Source organism: Parus major, unplaced genomic scaffold, assembly GCF_001522545.3.
Source record: "Parus major isolate Abel unplaced genomic scaffold, Parus_major1.1 Scaffold276, whole genome shotgun sequence".
NCBI lineage: Eukaryota > Metazoa > Chordata > Aves > Passeriformes > Paridae > Parus > Parus major.
The window spans coordinates 24,743-40,403 of record NW_015379268.1 but is presented as its reverse complement, the minus strand read 5'-3'; the positions used below and the strand labels follow the sequence as shown (position 1 = coordinate 40,403).

At 65.2% G+C, this 15,661-nt stretch overlaps 2 protein-coding genes and 1 long non-coding RNA gene across 5 annotated transcripts; 2 read left to right on the top strand and 1 right to left on the bottom strand.

The window, feature by feature from the left end:
• The first annotated feature begins 6 nt into the window (after positions 1–6).
• On the top strand, positions 7–1,811 carry LOC107198682. The gene is made up of 2 exons (XR_001519091.2): positions 7–572; positions 889–1,811. It is a non-coding gene; the product is annotated as an uncharacterized LOC107198682 (long non-coding RNA).
• Positions 1,812–7,189: 5,378 nt separating this feature from the next.
• On the bottom strand, positions 7,190–13,721 carry EMILIN1 (elastin microfibril interfacer 1). 3 transcript variants are annotated; one of them, XM_015615828.2, is made up of 8 exons: positions 13,424–13,721; positions 11,464–11,589; positions 10,824–11,032; positions 9,112–10,743; positions 8,590–8,697; positions 8,460–8,477; positions 7,990–8,124; positions 7,190–7,723 (listed from the first exon to the last, which is right to left on the bottom strand). In XM_015615828.2, the coding sequence occupies exons 1-8, from the start codon at positions 13,573–13,575 to the stop codon at positions 7,392–7,394; spliced, it is 2,712 nt and encodes a 903-aa protein (XP_015471314.1). In that variant the 5' UTR covers positions 13,576–13,721; the 3' UTR covers positions 7,190–7,391. The 3 variants fall into 3 exon arrangements, with proteins under 3 accessions (XP_015471314.1, XP_015471315.1, XP_015471313.1); XM_015615829.3 differs by lacking the exon at positions 13,424–13,721 and adding an exon at positions 11,681–13,399; XM_015615827.3 differs by lacking the exon at positions 13,424–13,721 and adding an exon at positions 11,719–13,398.
• A 1,479-nt stretch (positions 13,722–15,200) lies between these two features.
• Positions 15,201–15,661, top strand: OST4 (oligosaccharyltransferase complex subunit 4, non-catalytic). The gene is made up of 2 exons (XM_015615833.3): positions 15,201–15,334; positions 15,441–15,661. The coding sequence occupies exon 2, from the start codon at positions 15,442–15,444 to the stop codon at positions 15,553–15,555; it is 114 nt and encodes a 37-aa protein (XP_015471319.1). The 5' UTR covers positions 15,201–15,334; position 15,441; the 3' UTR covers positions 15,556–15,661.

The following is a 15,661-nucleotide window of genomic DNA, read 5'->3' as shown; positions in this document are numbered from 1 at the left end:
GGACACCGGCACTGGCACATGCCACCCCTCATGACACACGGACAGGGACACACGGACACGGCTGCTGAGCGCGTTCGGTGCCGGCAGCTCCGGGCTGGGAGCGGGGGGAGCTCCCGGACAGGGCCCGGAGCTGCCGGTCCCCGGCACGGGGAAGGGAGCGGGGCACGGGACACTCGGAGACCGCAGGACAGGAGGACTCCGGGCCCTCCTGCACCCACACTGGGAGGGGGTAAGAGCCCAGAGGGTCCTGTCTTTGGGGCTCCTCCTTGGAGGCACCAGCTCGGGCTGTTAGTTTGTTATTTAATTAATGAACCATGATTAAATTATTCTAAGGACTGAGGGCCAAGGCGGGGAGGGCGGCTGCTCTGGCTCGGAAGGGTGGTCCCAGCTCAGGTGGGGCAGGTGTGGCTGCCCGAGCAGCTACGGGATGCTCCGACAGGAAAGTGTCCTCAGCAGTTTGGTGGCCCAGGTGTGACCCTGGGCCATCCCCTTCAGAGCCTCCCTGCTCCAAACCCCCACCCGCCAGCACTGGGTCAGCTCACCTGGATCTTCGGAGCAAGGAGGAGCCGAAAGTGAGTGCTAAAATTCCCGGAGCAGATTCAATGTCAGAGATCAGCATCTGTGATTGAATCGCTCCAAGTCTCTCAGTCCGTCTGTGGGTGCAGCATTTTGTGCAGTCTGGGAAATTCCTGCATTGGTTTGGGTGTGGCCTGGGCAGCCTGAGGGGAAATTGGGGCATCTGGGATCTCATCCAAGGTCTGCAGGGGACTGAAAAAGGGGCATGGGAGGGTTTGGAGTCTCGCCAGGCATGGAGGCATCTGGGCTCCCTCGTGAGGTGCACTGGAGGCTGAAGTTAAAGGGGTTTTTCACTGTTTTTTGTACATCCAGCACAGCAAGGGGACGCTCTTGGCCAAAGTTGTGCAATTTGGAACATCGAGGATGATTTGAGGCTTCACTGCCCTGGGAGAGAGAGAAAAGGTTGATGGCAGAGTTGTTGAAGTGTTTTAGAAGTCTGAGAAATTGTGTGAAGTCCTGGGCTCTCTCATGTGCCACAGACAGAGTTGAACGTCTGGGATTCCCTTCAGGCACTTTGGGAGTTCCTTTCACAGCTACCAAAGAGGTGCCCAGACACCGTGAGTGGAGCACAGACACACACACAGAGCAGGTGATCGCTCTGGGCTGTTATGGGATGGCCTCAAGAAGAGGAATTCAGGGAGATCTGCACCCACAGGGATCTCATCTCCAGCCTGTGCTGTTTGTGCCTGGCTGAATGGGCTGTCGGGGTGTAAAGCTCAAATCCTGCACCAGGAGCAGGTTCTTCAGAGGGCAAATGTCAGCTGAAATGCTGCTTTCATTTGGTATCTGTGTAAGGTTCCTGTGCTTGTAATAGTTGTTATTCTGTGTGTGTTTCTAAAAGCTTTCTGTAAGTACATTTTCCTACATGTAAATTTCTATTAGGTGAGAGGACAGCAAATGTGCATGTAATATTTGAAGACTTTTTCCAGAATGAGGAGAACTTGTGGTTGTTCTTGAGGAATTGGTGTTTTCTGGCCATAACTGAAGGCATCACCTTTGTCTGGTTTGCTGCACTGGAACAGCAACAGGAAACTTTGAATTTTAAAATTAATGTTATTTGTATTGACTTGGGGCAAACTCTTGCACTTTCCTCCAGGAGGATGATCCACAGAGTCCTCCCTGAGCAGGAAAGGGGTTCTGGTGCCTGATGATTTGTATGGCCCCCTCATGGGGGAGGGAAGGAAGTCCTGTGATACCAAAAAAATAAAAAAGTAAATGAGAAAATGCTTTTAAAATTCTGCTGTAGTTTTCTGGTGGTTGAAGGTACAACCCCTTGAAGCTGCAGAGAATTTTGGCTCTTAGTAGACTGGTACAAAAGGTATGAAATTCCTGTGGGCTCTGAGGAGTTGGCTCCTGTTCATCCTTAGCAAATGGGGCTGAGGTGGCAGTGCCTGGACGTGGTGCCCTGTGACCAGGGAACACCTGCATCTCCCTCCAAACCTCAGCTGGGCCAAAAGAAAAGGCAAATATTTAGGCTACATTTTGGGGAAGGGCAGTGAATGACAGATCCAGAGAGAATGCAGTGAAGCTCCCGTGTCCCGTCACGAAAAGCACACAGGAGGGGTGGGATCGTGCTGGCCGTGGATTCCTGGGCTGGGAGAACTGACAGAAGCTCTGAGAGAGGCAGCCAAGGGGTAAGAGACAGAATCACTCGTGGAGAGGTTCCACAGGAATGAGGGCCCAGGAGTGGTGGCCACAGGAGGCTCCAGGAGCAGCCTGTGCTCAGACAGGAGCCAAGTCTGGCAGTCCCTGCGTCTGACAGGGATCGCTCAGCAGGAGAAGAGAGATGGGGGAAAGGTTGGAGGCAACTCAAAATGGTGATGGACAATGGACAACTGGGGCAAAGCCAATTCTGCCAAGGAATATTTAGTCGTTTATACTGCCAAAAAAAGAAAATAAATCACGAAAGGCTGCCCAACTTCGAAGTTCTCGATTTTCAGCCTGAGCTTGGAGCCAGAGGGAAGCCTGGGGCTGTTTCCCCTTCCAGCAGTGTAGCAGGATGCTGTGCTCTGGTCAGTGAGCTGCTGAGCTCACCTGGAGACATGAGACAGCCAGTCACACAATTTCACACTGTAAAAGTCCACTCCAGCCTCAGATGGAAGGTTCTCCTAACATATTCCTTCTTGGAGTGTGTGAGTGAGCTTTCCTCCTGTGAGAAGCAGACACCTCCAAGGACACTCCTCGGGTATTTAAGAGAAATGCCTGAGGCCCACCCAGCGTGGTGAGTTACATCAATCTCTGCTTAACAATTGTTTCTTTTTGCTTGCTTTAGTGTAATTGCTTTAATACAATTGCTTTGATATAGTGCACTGTACTACACGCTACTAAGCAGTTTTGGCTTTTTTATCGTGTAGTAAACACTTCTGATTAAGATCTTCCATCTAATCACTTGTCATAATAAATCATTCATTTTACAGAAATATAGCTGCTTTGCAATCTTTAATCTCATGGGACAAAATTACTTAAAGTGTTGAGAATCTGAGGCCAAGACTGGCTCCAGCCTCGCCAGGGCTCCTCTCTGAGAAGGAGTTTAGAGAGCTGGGGGTCCTCTCCTTGTGACTCAGCCACAGGGCTTCTCTCACAAACCTCGTGTGAAGCTCCCACTGCCACCCTGGCTGTGCAGAGACTCTGGGAAGTGGCTGCTGTGCTGGGAACCAGCGTTCCCTGGTGACACTGGAGCAGAGATCCCACTGGGCAGAGCCTTTCCAACAAGGGGGGCTGGCACGGGAGGAGCAGGGAAAGCCTGGCTAAAGGAAGGGTTCCACAGGCAGCGGAATCAGACACAGGCGTTGTTTCACAGGGATGGGAACTGATGAGCTGTGTAAGTCTGTGGGGACAGGAAGGCTCTTCAGGAAGCCTCTTGGCTATGCCAGGACCTGGATTCCCAGCTGGGAGCAGCCTGTTGGATGGACACTGCCTGACCCAGCATGTTAACAAGTAGGGAATGATCAGGTAGTTGGTATTAAATGACTTTTGAGAATCCTTTGTGATTTAAAATCGATGATAATTTCTGCCCTATCACAATCCTGTCGCTTTGATTCTGTTTGGTGTTTGCACTAATGCTGTGGAGACAGCAGGAGCCGTGCTCAGGCTGTGAGGGGCAGGAGCCCAGGGGTTCCTTTGCTCTGGGTCCCTTCTCAGAGCCACCAGCTCGGGCCAGTATTTTGTTACTAGTTATTGCACCAAGATGAAATCATTCTAAAGACTGGGACATCTGAGACTCTGTGATGGGAAACCTGGGGCTGAGCTGGTGAGGGGAACTGGTCTGACTGGGGGAACGTGGAAGTGCAAGTGCCAGAGTGGCTCCAGGATGCTCGGACAGGCAATTCCTTTAACATGGACACACAGACAGACACACACACGGACAGATGGACATGCACACACAGCATGGGCCCCTGCAGGTGCCTGGAGCATCCTGTTCTAGTGGGAGGTGTTCCTGCCCACGGCAGTGAGTGAAATGAGAGGAGCTTTGAGGTCCCTTCCCACCCGAATCATTCCATGAAATCCCCAGGGGTTTCTTTGTCTGGGTCCCTCTTCTGAGGCACGAGATGCTGCGATTGATCTGTGCCACTGACTCTGATGGGAATGAGAGCCCAGTTCCCTAAGTACCCCCCCATGACAGCCCTGTGAGGCTGCCCAGGCACAAGTCTCTCCCAGTTTCGATTTAGAGGAGGGAAAGGGCTGTTCCCTCTCTTGGAGCTGTGCTGGTGACAGTGTTTGGGGTATTTTCTCTGCAGTTGCCATCGTGGTGCCTCTGGACACAGGAGTGAGACTCTGGATGTCTTGGAATTGCAGGTCTGGAAATGCCCAACACCAGCTCCCTCCATTCCCCACCCTGAGCTGAGGTCAGGGGGGTTCTGTTCCTGAGCTCAGGGGTGCTCCCTGTGCTGGGGGTGGCTGCTTCCTGGGTGTGAGTGATGGTTGAGTTTCCCTTGACCCCTCTGTTCCAATTCTGCCCCAGCAGTGACAATGCCAGGTGTTATTGAGGCCGAGGTGGGACATCCCTGCAGACCTGGGCTCCCTCCCATCCTCAGGCACATGTTATCCCCGACTAATTATCAGGGATAATTAGGACCCCTCTCACTTGCCAGGTTATCTGCAGATGCAGCAGATCCATCTCAGATCTTCCCCTCCTCAGCAGGTTCATTGTGCCTCTCACTTTCTGGAAAACATTCCTGGATAATGAAGGTTCAGGGATAATGGATAAAGGATGATCTTCCTCAGCTGCCTCAGCCCCATCCCACTCTGCCAGAAGGAGCCTGCAGCACCCCACAGCCCTGCTCTGGAGGGGGATCAACCCTCCAGTAACCATGGAAATGATCCAGGTTGGAACAGGCAGGTCAGAACAGCCCCAAGGGACTGGAAGGGTGCAGAGTCCAGAGCACAGGAAGCGGCTGAGGGAGCTGGGAAGGGGCTGGAGCGTGTCCAGGGCAGGGAACGGAGCTGGGAAGGGGCTGGAGCCCCAGGAGAGGCTGAGGCAGCTGGGAAAGGGGCTCAGCCTGGAGAAAAGGAGGCTCCGGGGGGACCTTGTGGCTCTGCACAAGTCCCTGCCAGGAGGGGACAGCCAGGAGGGCTCGGGCTCTGCTCCCAGGGAACAGGGACAGGACAAGGGGAAATGGCCTCAGGCCAGGCTCATTGGGAGCTGGATATTGGGAATAATTCCTTCATGGAAAGGGCTCTGCAGCCCTGGCACAGCTGCCCAGGGCAGGGGTGGAGTCCCCATCCCCAGGGGGATTTAAAAGCCCTGTGGTTGTGGCACTTGGGGACACAGGACAGGGGTGGCCTTGGCAGTACTGGGGAAATGGTCAGGAATACTCAATGGTGTCAGGGAGCTTTTCCAGTCTTAACAATTCTGTGATTCTAGGAGTTGCAGGAAGACTCACACCCATTTTCCTTATAAAACTCTCTTCTCATGTCTAGGAGGACAATGATCCTTCTAAGATTGGTAAATCTTAGAAAGTCACCAGCAGGAATTTCTCCTTCCTTTGGTCCCCATGGACAGTGAGTGGCCCAAGCCATCATCACCCGGGGATGATTCCAGGATGGGACAGAGAATCCTGCAAGTGGACACAGTGGAGGGGCAATACAGAAGTCTGAGCCCTTCCTAGTTTTCAGTTCCCTCCTCTGCAAGAATTACTGTCGTGGCTCTGGATCTCCACCTTCTGCTGACAATGGGAATGCCATCCCAGAGAAACAATTTCCCAAAGATTCTGCTCACGTTGGGATTTGCTGCCCCAGAGCAGGACAGAATGAGAACCCGGCTGGGCAATGCCAGAATGGCTGGCTGTGAGCAGGGATCCCATTGATCCAAAAGTTAAACTGATGAAAGTGGGTCCAGAGGAGGCCGTGGGGCTCCTCCAAGGGCTGAAACTCCTCTGGAGCCAGGCTGGGAGAGCTGGGAATGTCCAGCCTAGAGAAGGATCCAGGGAGAGCTCAGAGCCCCTCCAGGGCCCAAAGGGGCTCCAGGAGAGCTGGAGAGGGACTGGGGACAAGGGCTGGAGGGCCAGGAGCCAGGGAATGGCTCCCACTGGGAAAGAGCAGGGCTGGATGGGATTTGGGGCAGGAATTCTTGGCACAGGGTGCCCAGAGCAGCTGGGGCTGCCCCTGGATCCCTGGCAGTGCCCAAGGCCAGGCTGGACACTGGGACAGTGGGAGGTGTCCCTGCCCATGGAACTGGGTGCCACTGGATGGTCTTGAAGGTCTCTTTTCACTGAAACCATCCTGGGATTTGATGATATTTTCTCACACATCAGCAGCAGTGGAGCTGCATTAACAGAACGGCCTCACACTGATCCTCTCGCACTCCAAACCCTCAATGAACTGTTAAAGAATCCAGACAGACAGACAGACAGACAAGGCCACTGGTGCTCACCTGACAATGGCACTGATGCCAAGAGCACCCGAGGACAAAAGGCTCTGTCCCTACCCCACCATTAAGGATCTCCCCCAAGAGCTGGGGCACAGACTGGGGCTGGACACCCCCCTCTGCCTGGCCCCAAATCCTGATCTTTCTGCACCAAAGGATCTGCACAGGAGCCATGACCAAAAGCACTGAAATCTCTAAGGAGGTGCCAGTGCCCCAGACCCAACCTGGAGCCCGTCCTACCATCGATGGCCCTGGGACCTCCCCCACCACCATCCCTCCCCCTGCAGTGGTGGGCACAGCACCCCTGGCAGGCCAGGCCAGAGCCCTGAAGTGGAAGAACAGGGGTACCCACGGCCGACCCGACCGCAGGGGATGAATTCAGGTGGATTCAGCAGCAACACGGGGCCCCCCGGGCAGGTACCACCCATCACCCCACAGCGCCAGCCCCCCATAGCACACCCATCACCCGGGGGGCCGGGAGCGCTGCAGGGTCCCCCAGCACAGCAGGACATGACTCCAGCACCTGGAAGGCCCCAGCACCTCCCAGTCCCCCGGGAACCGAGTCCATCCCAGTCACACCAGGACCAAAACAGCTGGAAATCCCCTTCACCCCAACCCCGCCCTGCTGTGCCCAGGGTGACACTGCTGGGGCCACGATGGAGCTCGGTGCCATGGTGACACTTGGCAGCCACCAGCCCCACTCCCCTCGTCCCCTCCGCGGGCGAGGGATGGAACTGGAGCCGTGGGTACAAAACCCGGTGCCGCATCTTTATTGTGGGGGCAGTGTGGGGCCGGGGCATCCAGGGCGGGCCGTGTGGGGCAGGAGTGTGTGACAGTGGGACAGCGAGGGCTGGGGGGTGCTGATAAATAAGGGGGTGGGGGGTGGGGGTCCCGGCAGGGCGTGGGGACCCCCCGGCCTGGCTGTGCCCTCGCGGGGGACCCGGCAGCTCTAGGGCTCGTCGGAGTCGTAGAGCAGGGCGGCGCTGAAGACGGTGAGGGGCTCGTCGGGTGCGTGGGCCAGGCGCCCCGACACCAGGTCCACGCACAGGGTCTCGCCGGCCGCCAGCGGCAGCAGGAGGCTGAAGACGCCGAGGGCACCGGGGCTGGGGGCCTGCGCGGCCACGGGCCCCTTCTCCAGCCCCTCGGGCTGGAACCCGGCCGAGTCCAGGCGGGCGATGCCGTGGCCGGAGCGGGACAGGACGGCCTCCAGCCCCTCGCCCCGGTGCCCCGTCAGCACCGCGCTCACCAGGTACCGCCCAGGCACCGGAGCCGTGAACGTGCCTACGCCGGGAAGAGGGGATCAGAGACCTGCAGGGACCTGCGGTGCCCCCAGAGCCGGGTCTCCTGCGGCACCCCAAGGCCAGCGGGCCATCCCGGGACAGGCGCGACACCATCCCAGAACCCCCGGCCACCATCACACGCCGGCATCGTGCTCCCCCTGTGACTCTGCCGCCCCCGCCTACCCCACGGCCCCTTACTGCGACATCCATCACCCCAAAACCACCCCACGGCCCCCAGAGCACCCCCAGCGGGCCGCGGGCTCTCACCTGTCTCGGGATCGTAGGCACCGCCGTCGTTGAGCAGGACCTGGTCGAAGAGGACGGTGCCCGGCTCTGTGCGCTGGGTGCTCAGGGCAGCCGAGAATGCGACGCGGGGCACCGAACCCGGCTCCCCGACCTCACCTGGGCACGGTGTCAGGATGTGGCACCCCTGTGCCCCCTTCCCTCACCCCCTTAACCCTCAGCCACCCTGGTACCCTCTGCAGCCCAGCAGCCCCCGTCCCCCAAAGCCAGCAGCCACACCCCATGACCCCTCCTTACCCACCCCTTCAGTGTCCGTGCCCCTCCTTGACCACGTCTCCACCACGCCCCTGGCCCCCCCTGCTCCCCGGCCCCCCAGCGCCCTGTGCCTCCCCATGCCAACCCAGACCTGCTCCCATTCCACCCCAGGGCCCCTCCCAGCTCCCCATGTGCCCCCCAGCCCTCGGTCCTCCCTGCACCCCCGGCCCCTGCCCTACCTCTCTCTCCAGGCAGCCCTGCAGGAAAGATGAGGAGGAGCTGCTGCAGGGCCAGCTTGAGGCAGGACCCCCTGGGACAGGGTCTGGCCTCGCCTGCGTGGTCGGGGCACGTGGGGGGGCTGAGCCTTACCGGGGGGACCCATGGGACCCTGTTCTCCATCCTTGCCAGGGGGCCCAGTGGGGCCAGGAGGGCCTGTCTCGCCCACGGGGCCAGCAGGTCCAGGGGGGCCAGGGGGGCCTGGTGGGAGGAGGGCGTTAGAGCCACCTTGGCCCCACAGCTGGTGGCCCCATGCACGATGTCCCCTTGTCCCCACACACTGCAGCCCCACAGCCGGGATCCTCCTGCGGTCTTGTGCCCCCACACCACAGCATCACCCGGCCGAGCCCCTGCCTCCCCACACCCCACCGCAGCACTCCCTGGTGACCCCACATCCCCACACCTCCAGCACCGTTCCCGCAGCCCCACGTGCCCACCGTTCCCCACAGACCCGGGATGTCCCGTCCCCCCGCAGCCCCCACGGTACCCATATGCCCAGATCCCCCCGGTCCCTTACCCCTCGAGTTCTCCGTATCCCCGCAGCCCCGCGGCCCCTGCAATGCCCCACGTCCCTCCCTGTCCCTGCAGCCCCCCGCGCCCCCCGTGTCCCCGCACCGTGTCGCTCCCGCTGTGCCAGGCGGTGCAGCTCCCCGCGCAGGTGCCCCAGGCTGGCGTTCAGGGCGCCGAGCCGGGGCGGCAGCTCCAGCGCCTTGTCCAGCAGGGCGGCCTGGCCGCGGGCCGTGGCGTTCAGGTCCCGCACGGCTCCCCACAGCCCCGCAACGTGCCGGCCCAGCCCCTCGCGGACGCCCCGCAGCCCCCCGGCCACCGCCTCCAGCTGCTCGCAGACCCCCTCCAGCTTGGCCACGCGTGGCTCCAGCCCCGCCGGGCAGCCCCCGGCCCTCGCCAGCTCCCTCGCCAGCGCCTCCAGCCGCTCCTCGCTCTCGGCCTGTCGCGCTGCCGACGCCGCCGCCGCCTGGTCCAGCTCGGCCACCACGCGGTCGGTGACGGCGCTCAGCTGGCGCTGCCGGGCGTCCTGCTCCTCCAGCGCGTCCTGCAGCCCCTCCACCGTGGCATTGAGCCCGCTCAGGGCCGCCAGCGCCGCCGCCAGCTCCCCCCGCAGCTCCCGCAGCTCCGAGGGCGACGTGCCCCCAAAGACGCCGAACCCCTCCAGCGGTGCCTCCAGCCCCTCCGGCTCTGTGGGGCCGGGCGGGAGCTGCTCCGGCTCCCGGGGGGGCGGCGAGGCGCAGGGCCGGGAGCAGGGCTCAGCGCTCAGGTCCCCCAGAGCCGCCTCCAGCCGCCCTGTCCGGTTGCGGAGCTGCTCCAGCTCCTCGGCCAGCGCCTCCCCCCGCGCCCCCAGAAGCCCTCCCAGGGTCCCGGTCAGCCCGTCCTCCCAGAGACCTTCGGTGTCCTCTGGCTGCCGGAGGTCGGGGCCGAGCACCCCGTCCTGCCCCGGGCACGGGTGGCCGCAGCGGGCCAGCAGCTCCTCGAGCTGGTCCAGGCGGGCGCCGCGCTGGGCCCCGCTCGCCGCCAGCCCTTCCACCGCCCGGCTGAGGTTGGCCAAGCGCCCCGGCAGCCCACCCGGCCGCCCCTCGGGCTCGGAGGGCCACGGGCCGGCGCGCGAAGCGTTCAGCCGCCCCTCCAGCTCAGCCAGCCGCCGCGCCAGCACCGGTCCCGGCCCCGGCCCCGCTGCCGGCCCCAGCAGCCCCTCCAGCCGCCGCTCTAGCTCGGCCAGGCGACGGAGCAGGTCCGGGGACGGAGGGGCCGCAGGGGCGGGAGCCAGGCGGCTGCTCAGGCTGCTGATGTGCCGCTGCACCGACTCCACTGCATCCCTGTTGCGCTGGTCCACCGAGCCCACCAGCTTCTCCAGAGCCCGCATACGCTCCCGGTCCTCGGCCGCCTGCCGCCGCAGCCCCTCGGTGCCGGTCGTGCACGCAGCGCACAGCTCCTGCAGCCGCTGCTCCAGCTCGTATAGCGCCGCCGTCCCCGGGCCCCCCGGGCCCCCTGGGCCGTCCCGGCCGCCCTCGGTGCGGCGCAGGCGGGTCTCCAGCTCCTCCAGGCGCCGCTGAAGGTGGCTCAGTGCCTCCCGCACTTCGGCGGGGGCGGCCGCGTCAGCCGGCTGCTCGCCCCCGGGCTGCCCCTCCACAGCCGCCCGAGGCGGCTCCTGCCCGGCCCGCAGCTCCTCCACCTGCTCACTCAGCCGCCGCACCTGCTCCTCCAGCCGCCGCACCTTGTCCGTGTCTCCGCCGCCTGCCGTGCACCGCCAGGGACAGGGTCACCCTCCCGACACATTCATTCCCCCGCCAGCGCGTCCCCCGCCCCAGCACTACCTTCACCCCCCAGGCCACTGAGGGGGTTGCCGAAGCCAGAGAGTGTGGGGCGGCCGGGCCGGGGCAGGGGACGGCCGGTGGGCTGGGGGGATGCTGGAGAAGGCCCCTCGCTGCAGTCCGGGCCCGAGTATCCCTGGCAGCAGCGCCAGGCCAGCTCTGACACCGTTCTCTGGGACACCTTGTAGCGGGGCCGGAGGAAGCTGCGGTACCTGCAGGCGGAAGGGACGGGGGGTTGGGGATGGAGGGAGGGGTGTGGGGCTGCCCCACAGAACCAAAGCCAGCACAAGCTGCAGCTTGACCCAGCAGCGTCGCTGTCCTGCTCAACAGCCAGCAGCTGGGGGGCCGCCCCTGCCCAGCCCCGTCACCAGTATCACCCCAACACCAGTGTCGTCACAGCACCAATCCAGAGAGCTGCGGGGTGCCTCAGGGCTTTGGCTGCACGTGATGGGGGGGACAGTGACCGGTCACCCTCCGGCACCACTTGAGGTCACTGACTCTTGCGCAAAAGTAAACACGGCTCCAGGGTGGGTAAACAGCAGCGGCGGCGGCACGGCCGCGGTTCGTCCCGGCTCTGCGCTGGCCCCCCCAGAACGGCCCGAACCCCTCCAGAGCCCTCCAGCCCCGTCCCGGCCCCACTCACGCCAGGACACGGGGGCACTGGAGCTGCCCCCAGGCGCAGGGCTGATAGTCCGGCTTGATGAAGCTCTCGACGCCATCCTCCACCACACAGCTCACGCTGCGTGTCACCACGTAGGCACACCAGTTCCTGCCGGAGGGAAGGGGTCAGGGCACACACCCGGAATGTGCTGGCACAGGGCATCACCCCGGCACGCACCGGGCATTGTCCTGCTACGGACCGAGCATGGCACACGCTGGGCATCATCTGGGCACGCACCGCGCGTTTTCCTGACATACACGAGGCGTCATCCCGGCACACAGCAGCCATCGGCACTGCCCTAGCGTGGACCTAGCATCATTCCAGCACACAGCAGGCACTGTCCCGGCACACACCACGCACAGCATCCCGCCACGCAGCAGGCATTGTCCCGGCGGGGAGTAGGCACCAGGCATCACCTCGGCAGAGACACAGCAACGCCCCCCGCCCCAGGCCTTCCCTGACACACACCATCACCCCAGGCACACCCTGGATCCCCCAGCACAGACCGGCCCCTCTGGCCACACCCTGGATCCCCCGAGCTCCTGTGCTTGTCCAACCAGCCCCACCGGTAGCACCGTCATGGCCCAGTGCGGCGGGTTAATGGGCCGGAGCTCGCCCCACCACGGCCTCTCAGCCCTGCCTGGAGACCCTGCAGAAACGGCTGCAGCCCCCGCCCTGCCCTGCCCTGGGGAGCCCTGCAGGGACGGGGCTCCGCCAGGAGTCGGGTGCCCACACCCCATCACACCGTGCTGTGCATCCTGCGCTGCCTGGCCCAGGGACGGGCACCCTGCATGCTGCCCCATGGCTGACCCCGTGCTCCCTGCCCCTCTGTGCCACACGTGGGTCCCCAGCCCAGCGCCACAGGCTGCGGGGACCCCAGCAGCCCCCCCGCGTGGGACTCCAGCCTGGCCCCGCTGCAGGGACCCCGTCGCAGCCTTATATGGTACGGACCCGAACCCGGGCCCCGCTCGGGCCCCCAGCCCCACTGAGCGCCCCCCGGGGAGCGGCCCCGGCCCTGGGTCCCCGCCGCGGGGCCCCGGTGCGGCGGCCGGTTCCCGTCAGCCCGGCTGGTTCCCCTCAGGCCCCGGCTGGATTCCAGCTCCTCCCCGGGGGCCGCCGGGAATTCCTGCGCCGACCGACGGCCCCCCTCATTCCTCCCCCCATCCCAGCCCTGCTCCTGCGAGGCCCTGGGACCCCCGGGCTGCCCTGGGGTCCCACCGCCCCGCACCGGGGCTGCCCCCATCCCAGGCGTGGGATGGGACCAGAGCTCCCCTGAAGGGGCAGGATATGGGGACACCCGCCGTGCTCCCCGAGCCGCGGGGAAGGAGCGCTGCACACCCCGACCCGTGGGGAGCCCCCGCTGAGCCCCCGAAGCCGCAGGTAAAGGCGCCGGAGGTGCCCGCCCCAGGGACCCCACGCTGGGCCAGGTCCTGCCATCCCCCCGGGGCCACCGTGGGGCCGGGGCAGCCCCGGCCCTGCGGCCGCGCTGCTGCAGCGCTGATGTGTCCGCGGTGAATATATTGTGACCCCAACCCAGCGTGCGGCCGTCCCCAGCCCTGCGCCCCCGACCCACAGACACGGGCTGGCCCACGGCCCCACGCTGCCCACGGTACGAGATAGGACGGGGATGGGGACAGGGGTCCGGGCCCCTCTCCCTCTCTCCGGCAGCGCTGACCCACGCGTGGATGCCGAGGAAGGACCGGCCCGGAATCCTCAGCCCCGCTGCACCGGCGGCCCCGACCCTCCACGTGCGCCCACTGCCCACCGGTCCCGGGGGTGACGCCCCCGCTTAGGGGACCCAGCGCCCCTCCCGCCGCCCCCCGGCCTGGACGTGGCACGTGCCGGTGCCCGCCCGGCGCCGGGCTTCCCGTGGCATCAGGGTGGGGGCTGCAGCCCGTGGCCCCGCGGCCGCCTGGGTCGCCCCGGTGCTCTTGGCTCCTACCTGTGCCGGCTGGCGGCCCGGGCACCGCTGTGGGCCGCGGCCGGGCCGGGGGCGAGCGGGGCGGCCCCGCCGGTGTAGAGGCTGTACCGGGGGGGAAAGTTGGCGGCCAGGGCCTGTGCGGCCAGAAGGCACGGCCAGAGCCAGGGTGCCATGCTGGGCTGGGGCGGCTCCGCTCGGCTCGGTCAGCCCGGTCCGGCGCGGCTCAGGACCGCATGCGGTGTCCCGTCGCGGCTCCGCGGCTCTGGGAGGCTCGGCACGGCTCGGCTCGGCTCTGCCCTCCCCCCGGCCGCCCCTCGGCCAGCCCCTCGCCACCAGAGCCGCCCCGCCGCCGCTGCCCGCCGGCGGGGTCCCCGGGGCCCCCCGCTTCCTGCCCGCCGCGGCCCCCGCCCCAGCCGCGCCGGGCACCGCGGCCCCCGCCGGCCCCGCCGCCGCCACATCTGCTCCTCGTTAGGCCGGGCCGGGGCTGGGGCAGCCAGCGAGGCCGGGCAGGGGGCCAGGGCGCGGGCGGCCAGCGAGGCGGCCGGGGCTACCGCCGCGGCACCGGCACGCCACGGCCAGCGGTCGCCCACGGCCACCGCTCCGCCGCTAGCACCGGCTCCGGCAGCGGCTTCGCGCCGTGCCCCGCATCTCCCCGACCGCCGGTGCCCTCGCTCCTCACCCCCGCACTGGGCAGGGCAGCGACGGGTCCCGGCAGCGCATCCCGCGGTGCCACGTCCCCGCGTGCCCGTGCCCCCGCGCCAGGTGACACGTCCCGGTGCCAGCACCGAGCCGGCTGCCCCCAGCCCCCCCCCGACACCGCGCTGGGGACACTGGGGACACTGGGGGCACTGGAACGCCAGCGGTCACACAGCGGCCACCCCGGGCCGCCGTGGCCCCGAGCCCACGGTGATGCCATGGCTTCCCCGGACCGTGTGGTGACGTCACGGCCTCACGGTGACATCACGCCTTGGCCACGGCCCCACGCTGACGTCAGGGCGCGGGAACCCCCCGGCCCCGGGGAGCCGCGAGTGTGGGTTAAGCACAAACAGCTGCCGGCAGCTGGAGCGGGGAGAGGGGCGGGGGAAGGGGGATGCGGGGGAGGGAGACGTCGGGGAAGGGGACGCGGAGCTGAGGGGCCCGGCGCTGGGCTTGGCCAGGTCCCGGCCGTGGCTGTTCCCAAGGGGGGATGGTGTCACCTCCTCTGTGCTCTCAGAGGCTGTGGGGAGCTGTGGGGGACCATGGGGGTCGGGGGGGGGACTGGCCTTGCCGTGTCCCAGGGGACTCCAGACCTTGCTGGGGCTCTGCGGCCGTGCGTGGGAAACAGAAGGGGACCCTGCTCTGCCCCAGCACAGATGGGGGCAGGACCCCGGGGGGATTCGCTGCTGGAACCCTTCGACTGGAGACCACCGATACATCCCAATACCCCCAGCCCACCCCAGTGCGTCCCAGCACATTCCGGTATGCTCCAGCTCAGCGTAGCCCAGCGTGCCTCCATACCCCCGATACACCCCGGTACGGCTCAGCAAAGCCCAATGTAGCCCATCTCGCTAAAGCCTGGCGGCGCCGCCCGCTGTCATCAGCTGTAATGAGCTGTCACTAGTGTCATTAGCGCTAATTAGCCGCGGCCGCCCCGAGGCCGCTCGGCCCCGCCCCGCCCTCGCGCCGCGCCTTGTATGGAGAAGGAGCCGGCGGCGGCCGCCAGGGGGCGGAGCAAGAGGGGCGTTCCCGTGGATGACCACGCCCGTCGCCATGACGTCACCGCATCAACGAGCCCGCCGCTGGGCCGTGACGTCACAGCCGGGGCCAGGCGCCTCCCGCCGTGCCCCGCGGCCGGAAGTGGCACGGGCAAGGGAGACGTGTCGGAGCGGCGGGCCCGGAGCGTGAACCGGGACACCGGGCAGAAGAGTGAGCCGGGATACCGGGTGTGGGAGCGTGAGTATGAGCCGGGACACCGGGCGCGCCGCTGGGCGGGCTGTGAGGGGCCTGCAGCCGGTGCTGCCGGTGGCCGGTCCCTCCGCAGGGCCCCGTTTCCCCGCAGGATGATCACGGACGTGCAGCTCGCCATCTTCGCCAACATGCTGGGCGTCTCGCTCTTCCTCCTGGTCGTCCTCTACCACTACGTGGCCGTTAACAACCCCAAGAAGCAGGAGTGAGGAGTCCCGGGGAAGCCCCGATGGCAACGCAGCGCCGCCGCCGCCCGTCCCTCCCTCCCGGGGGCCGCCCCGCGACGCCTCGGCGGGGCCCCGAGAGGAGCGAGGC

Coding starts and splice junctions, on each gene's coding strand:
- EMILIN1 (XM_015615827.3), bottom strand. CDS start 11,894: ATGCCTGGTGCCTACTCCCCGCCGGGACAATGCCTGCTGCGTGGCGGG. Junction 11,033..11,463: donor CAGTGCCCCCGTGTCCTGGC/GTGAGTGGGGCC, acceptor TTCCGCCTGCAG/GTACCGCAGCTTCCTCCGGC. Junction 8,698..9,111: donor GGCACAGCGGGAGCGACACG/GTGCGGGGACAC, acceptor TCCTCCCACCAG/GCCCCCCTGGCCCCCCTGGA.
- OST4 (XM_015615833.3), top strand. CDS start 15,442: ATGATCACGGACGTGCAGCTCGCCATCTTCGCCAACATGCTGGGCGTC.